Here is a 5671-nt window from a genome sequence, read left to right as displayed (position 1 = left end):
AGCGTCAAGGGGAGATGGGCGATTTTTTTGCCGATGTATTAATTGTAGTTTTAGAAGGGAAAGCCAGCAAGGCACATTATGGCCAATAGAGTCTCGAATAACTTCATATTGTCCCCCTTCCCTATTGGCCAATAGAGTCCCGAAACGATAGACTTCCTCTCTTTTTTTTTCGCCAAAAAATTAAGGGGGGCAATCGTCCCCCTTGCCTTTCATGTGCCATCACCCCTGAGCCTGTCAGTTTTAGCGTCAAGAGGAGATGGGCAATTTTTTTGCCGATGTATTAATTGTAGTTTTAGAAGGGAAAACCAGCAAGGCACATTATGGCCAATAGAGTCCCGAATAGCTTCATATTGTCCCCCTTCTCTATTGGCCAATAGAGTCCCGAAACGCTAGACTTCCTCATATATTGTTTTTCCCAAAAATTAAGGGGGGCAATTGTCCCCCTTCCCTTTCATGTGCCATCGCCCCTGAGCCTCTCAGTTTTAGCGTCAAGAGGAGATGGGCGATTTTTTTGCCGATGTATTAATTGTAGTTTTAGAAGGGAAAGCCAGCAAGGCACATTATGGCCAATAGAGTCCCGAATAGCTTCATGTTGTCCCCCTTCCCTATTGGCCAATAGAGTCCCGAAACGCTAGACTTCCTCTCTTTTTTTTTCCCAAAAAATTAACGGGGGCAATTGTCCCCCTTCCCTTTCATGTGCCATCGCCCCTGCCTGGCAGGAATGAGCCAAAGAAAAATCTCCCTTCCATTACTAAATAAACAGATTGAATTCGAGTGGTGTTGTGAGGATCTTGCCAAAAAACAGGCACCTCTCCATGGACTTTATGCCTCCTCCAGTTCCTTTCTAAAAGCATACAATGATGTGAAACCTCAGCCATTATCATCAGTTCCTGTTTTCTTCTCCTTCGTAGTTCATCTTGCTTTACGTAAAAGGCTAGGTAGAGAGAGAGAGAGAGAGAGGTTTTCTTTATTGGACTTGTAAAACTGAAGCAACACTGTAGGATATCATTATCATGGTTCAAAGCGCAAGTGAAGAATCAAAAAATAACTTTGGCCTTATTTTTAGTACTCTTACAAGTCAAACAAAATTTTAGCCACTACACTTCAGTGAGGACAAATGAAAGGCAAATCAACGAAATGGAGCTAGTGTACTGGTCCTATTAGGGAATCTTATTATTCTCTCCATTCCTGTAAAGGACTCCTACCCTGTACTCTCACAATCCATGCACAAAGATCTAAGAGCTTTGATAAGTTGGGCTTAAAGAAATGGAGAAGAAAGAGAGAGGTTCTAGAGTCACCCATGTTCTTCTCCTTCCCTATCCATCTCAAGGTCACATAAACCCCATGCTCCAATTTGCCAAGTGCTTAGTCTCCAAAGGCATCAAAGCCACACTAGCCACCACCATCTTCATCACCAAGTCTGTGCAACCTCAAGAAAGCTCGGTCACAATCGAGTCGATCTCCGATGGGTATGATGTAGGTGGTTTCATGGAAGCAATAGGCGTCGAAGCCTACCTTGAGCGCTTCGAAACCGTAGGTTCCCAAACCTTAGCAGAGCTTATTGAGAAACTAAATGTGTCTGGGCACCCAATTAACTGCCTTGTGTATGATGCCGTTCTTCCGTGGGCTCTGGACGTTGTGAAGGGGTTTAATTTACCTGGAGCTGCATTCTTTACCCAGGCATGCGCTGTTGATGCCATTTACTACCATGCTCACAAAAGGAAGCTTAATGACCCAGTTGCAATTATGACTGTTCCCATGCCAGGATTGCCTACTCTTGAAGTTTTGGACTTGCCGTCTTTCTTCGCCATACCAGGATCATACCCAGCTTACATGGAGCTTGTTTTGAACCAGTTCTCCAACTTGGAGAAAGCAGATTGGGTTCTGATTAACACGTTTGACACGTTAGAAACTGAGGTGGGTCTAGTATTTTATTTTATTTTATTTTTGAATGGCAAAGAATTATATTGATGAAAATAAAAGGAAAAACACATGGAAACCCTTGACGATCGAGATGATCTAAGCAAAACGGGGCTGGGGACAAAACCAAAAGAAAATTATACCTCAACGGGGAAGGAAATCAATGGCTTCCAAATCTGACCAACCTTCCCTCGCTAACCTATCGGCCACAAAATTTGCCGACCTCCTTACATGATGATATGAGATAGAGAAACCCACCACCCGGTCAGATTCATCAATCCATCAAGCAAATCGTCAAGGAGGTGATGAACTACCCTCTAACTATTTCATCACATTTAAAGAGTCTCCCTCTACTGTTACTTTGTCTAATCAATCTTGCCCCAACATCATTATTCCTTGGTGCACTGCCTTCATCTCAGATTCATTGGAATCGGCGACCCCAGTAGGGCCCGGAACGCCCAAATAGTATTACCTTCCTCATCTCTAAGAATTCCTCCTATCCCTGTGTGTCCAGGGTTGCCGAAACTTGATCAGTCAAATTTCAGCTTTAAGAATCCGCTGTGAGGAGGCTCTCAAATCTTGTTTTCAAAAATATCACTAGACCCAGAGCTTGTTTAATTGAGGCATTTGGCTGATCTATGGCAGGGCACACTGAGGAGGCCAATCTCCAGGCTACCCAACTCTAAATTCAGTTTTTCTTTTTGAATGTTCATCGTTGCTGGTACTAAAAAAGTGCTAAATTCTATCCCATGTATACTCCCAAAGCCTTATAGGATTATGATTCTGTCCCAAGGGTTGAAGGAATTTCTTAGATTACCACACCCATTAACAGTCACATAAAGTGATGAAACACAAATGTCTCTTGGGTCCTTGGTTTTTGTTTTTGACTAATTTCTCTCTTTCTTTGAGTTTCCATCAAAATCTAGATGGACGGTTTTCTCACTCTTCAAGTCCTACTTTTAGGCCCTGTTCGTTTGGATTTGGAGAAGCGGTTTTGTGTTCAAAACTGATCATTGGACTCATAATTTTTCTGAAACCAATTCTCAAAATCCAAAACGAACATTACCTCAATACCTGCCTGTGTCTAAGTTTCGAAGAAGCATAGGATGTCTTAAGGTTACTATTATTCTGGTCTTAATTCCTTTAAGATTTATATATTTTATAACTAGCTTACAATGTCTCAAAATTCATACAAGGTGGTGAATGTAGAAAATAAAATAACAAAAACAATATAGAAGAAAAGGAAGAAGACAAACTTTCACTAATTTTTTATTTTATTCATTCATCTCATAATCACACACTACACCATCAGCCCTATATATATGAAACTGTTGCGATACGTGCAACACTCCAAAAAAGAAACTCACGTTTTTACTTTCCTAGATTAATAAGACTTTATAAAATTCTCTCCCTATACAATAGCTATTCTTAATCTATTTCTAAAAACAAGGAATAGAAACAAAAAAACTTGCTTGTATTTAACTCTAAAGAACCGACTTCTATTTTAACGTGGAAAGCTTTCTTAATTCACACTTGGGTGAGCCCCACACAATTCACCTTTTTTGAATTACTTTTCCAACAGTGAACTGGATGGAAAATGGGCATAAAATTTGTCTTAAACCCATTTTACATTGAAAGAAAGAAAGAAACAGAGCCTTTTTTAATCTTCATCTTTATTTTCAATTAGATTTATAATTTTATAACTAGCTTACCATGTCTCAAATTTCATACTAGGTGGTGAATTGGATGGAGGGGTTATTTCCAGTGAAGACTATCGGACCGACGTTGCCATCAATGTACCTAGACAAGCGGATAAAAGGCGAAAATGCTTACGATATCAATCTCTGGAAGCCCGATAATGGCACCTGCATGAAGTGACTAGACTCAAGGGCAATCGGTTCAGTCGTCTATGTGTCGTTCGGCAGCATGGCAGCACTAGGAGCAGAACAAATGGAGGAACTAGCATGGGGGCTTAAGGGAAGTAACAACTATTTCTTGTGGGTGGTGAGGGACACAGAGAAGGAGAAGCTCCCTAGCAAGTTTGTAGAGGAGACAAGAGAGCAGGGTTTGTTGTTGAATTGGAGCCCCCAATTGGAAGTGTTGGCTCACAAAGCAGTGGGAAGCTTTTTCACACACTGTGGGTGGAACTCCACAGTGGAGGCATTGAGCTTGGGAGTGCCATTGGTGGCAATGCCACAATGGACTGACCAACCCACTAATGCTAAGTATGTGGAGGATGTTTGGGGGGTGGGTGTGAGAGTTAAGATGAATGAGAAGGGGATTGTGAGCAGGGATGAAGTGGAGCTGAGAATAAAGGAAGTAATGGAAGGAGAAAAGAGGGAAGAACGGAAGAGGAATGCTAGTAAATGGAAGGAGTTGGCCAAAGAGGCTGTAGATGTAGGTGGGAGTACAGATAAAAACATTGAGGAATTTGTAGCTGCAATTCTAAGTAAAGAAAGCGTATGACTTTTCTTTAGTTGTCCAGTGCTCGGAAATCAAAGTAAACATATGAGGTCTGAAACCTCTTTTCCATTAAAAAAGTGAAATTGAGTAGTACCACTTGTGCAAAACAACAAAAAGGCCCTCGATTGAAATTCAGCCTACTTGTTGTATGCATTTAAAATACCCATTCTCCAGGGTAGCAACTTCTTGTATTCAAGGATAAAATTTAAGGTGCCGCCCCGGGTTCCTAGATAAATTCCGGGTTAAGAAAAGCAAAAAAACTTCTTGTAAGCATGGGAAATCTATTATCTGGCTAATATGCAGGAACCCAATGTCCCTAAATGATGAGGTGGCAATTGGTTAAATAAGTAACCGATTACCTCTTGCTATCTTCTCCTTTTTCTCCCTTTGTTACGACATAAAATGGGCGTAAAACATATTTTACACCCATTTTTTAGTGGAAAATATTACTGTTCTCATATCTTGGCATATCCGGGCTACATTTAAATTTCAAATTTGAATTGATTTTGTACAGCACATGTAGATTGTAACTGAATTGATTTTGTACAGCACAATAGATATGTAACTGAATTCCTCCCTTTGTGGGATCGACATTTTGTAAGCTTCTTATATATTGGTCAATAAAGCAATGAGAAAGTATTCTTGACTCAAAAACAAAATAAGAGATCTGTTTACATGGTATCAGAGCTCTTTCTCAGAGCCCTGTGACTCTTTCTACCTTAGTACTATCTAATTGTTCTCATATCGTTAGTGTTGCTTAGTGCTATCAATATTCGTCTCCTTCTGTTCCAGTTGTTCATTATGTCCTCCACAAATGAACAACAACCCAACATCCAAAATCTTATTGCATCGTCCAACATCAGTTCTCTCTTCGCGGACACATCGTCTCCCTACTATCTGCACTCGTCTGATAACCTGGGTAATGTACTTGTCTCCCAACCCCTTCTTGGTGATAATTTCGGCACCTGGAAACGTGCCATGAAAGTTGCCCTTGGGGCAAAGAATAAATTGTGTTTTGTCGATGGTACTCTTCCCAAACCAACCGCTCCACTCCCTGAAGTTAGAGCATGGGAAAGATGTAACCTAATGGTCATGTCATGGCTATACAACAGTCTTGTCCGAGACTTAGCCAACAGTGTAGTCTATGCGGAGACAGTGTGTGACCTTTGGCTAGATCTTGAGGATCGTTTCTCTCAAGGAAATGGGCCAAGGATTTATGAAATTAAAAGATCCATTGCGACACTGTAACAAGAACGAATGTCTATCTCTGTGTATTTCTCATCTCTCA

At 40.9% G+C, this 5671-nt stretch overlaps 1 protein-coding gene across 1 annotated transcript; it reads left to right on the top strand.

Annotated features, from left to right (window-relative positions):
• The first annotated feature begins 962 nt into the window (after window positions 1–962).
• Window positions 963–4656, top strand: LOC143858822 (UDP-glycosyltransferase 74F2-like). Its single transcript, XM_077369537.1, has 2 exons — window positions 963–1917; window positions 3655–4656. Exons 1-2 carry the CDS (start codon window positions 1267–1269, stop codon window positions 3796–3798), a joined length of 795 nt encoding a protein of 264 aa, XP_077225652.1. The 5' UTR covers window positions 963–1266; the 3' UTR covers window positions 3799–4656.
• Window positions 4657–5671: the final 1015 nt, after the last annotated feature.

This window comes from Tasmannia lanceolata, unplaced genomic scaffold (assembly GCF_043159265.1).
Source record: "Tasmannia lanceolata isolate RefF3 unplaced genomic scaffold, GAP_Taslan_0.1 ptg000026l, whole genome shotgun sequence".
Classification (NCBI taxonomy): Eukaryota; Viridiplantae; Streptophyta; class Magnoliopsida; order Canellales; family Winteraceae; genus Tasmannia; species Tasmannia lanceolata.
This window is presented reverse-complemented; position numbering and strand designations above follow the sequence as displayed.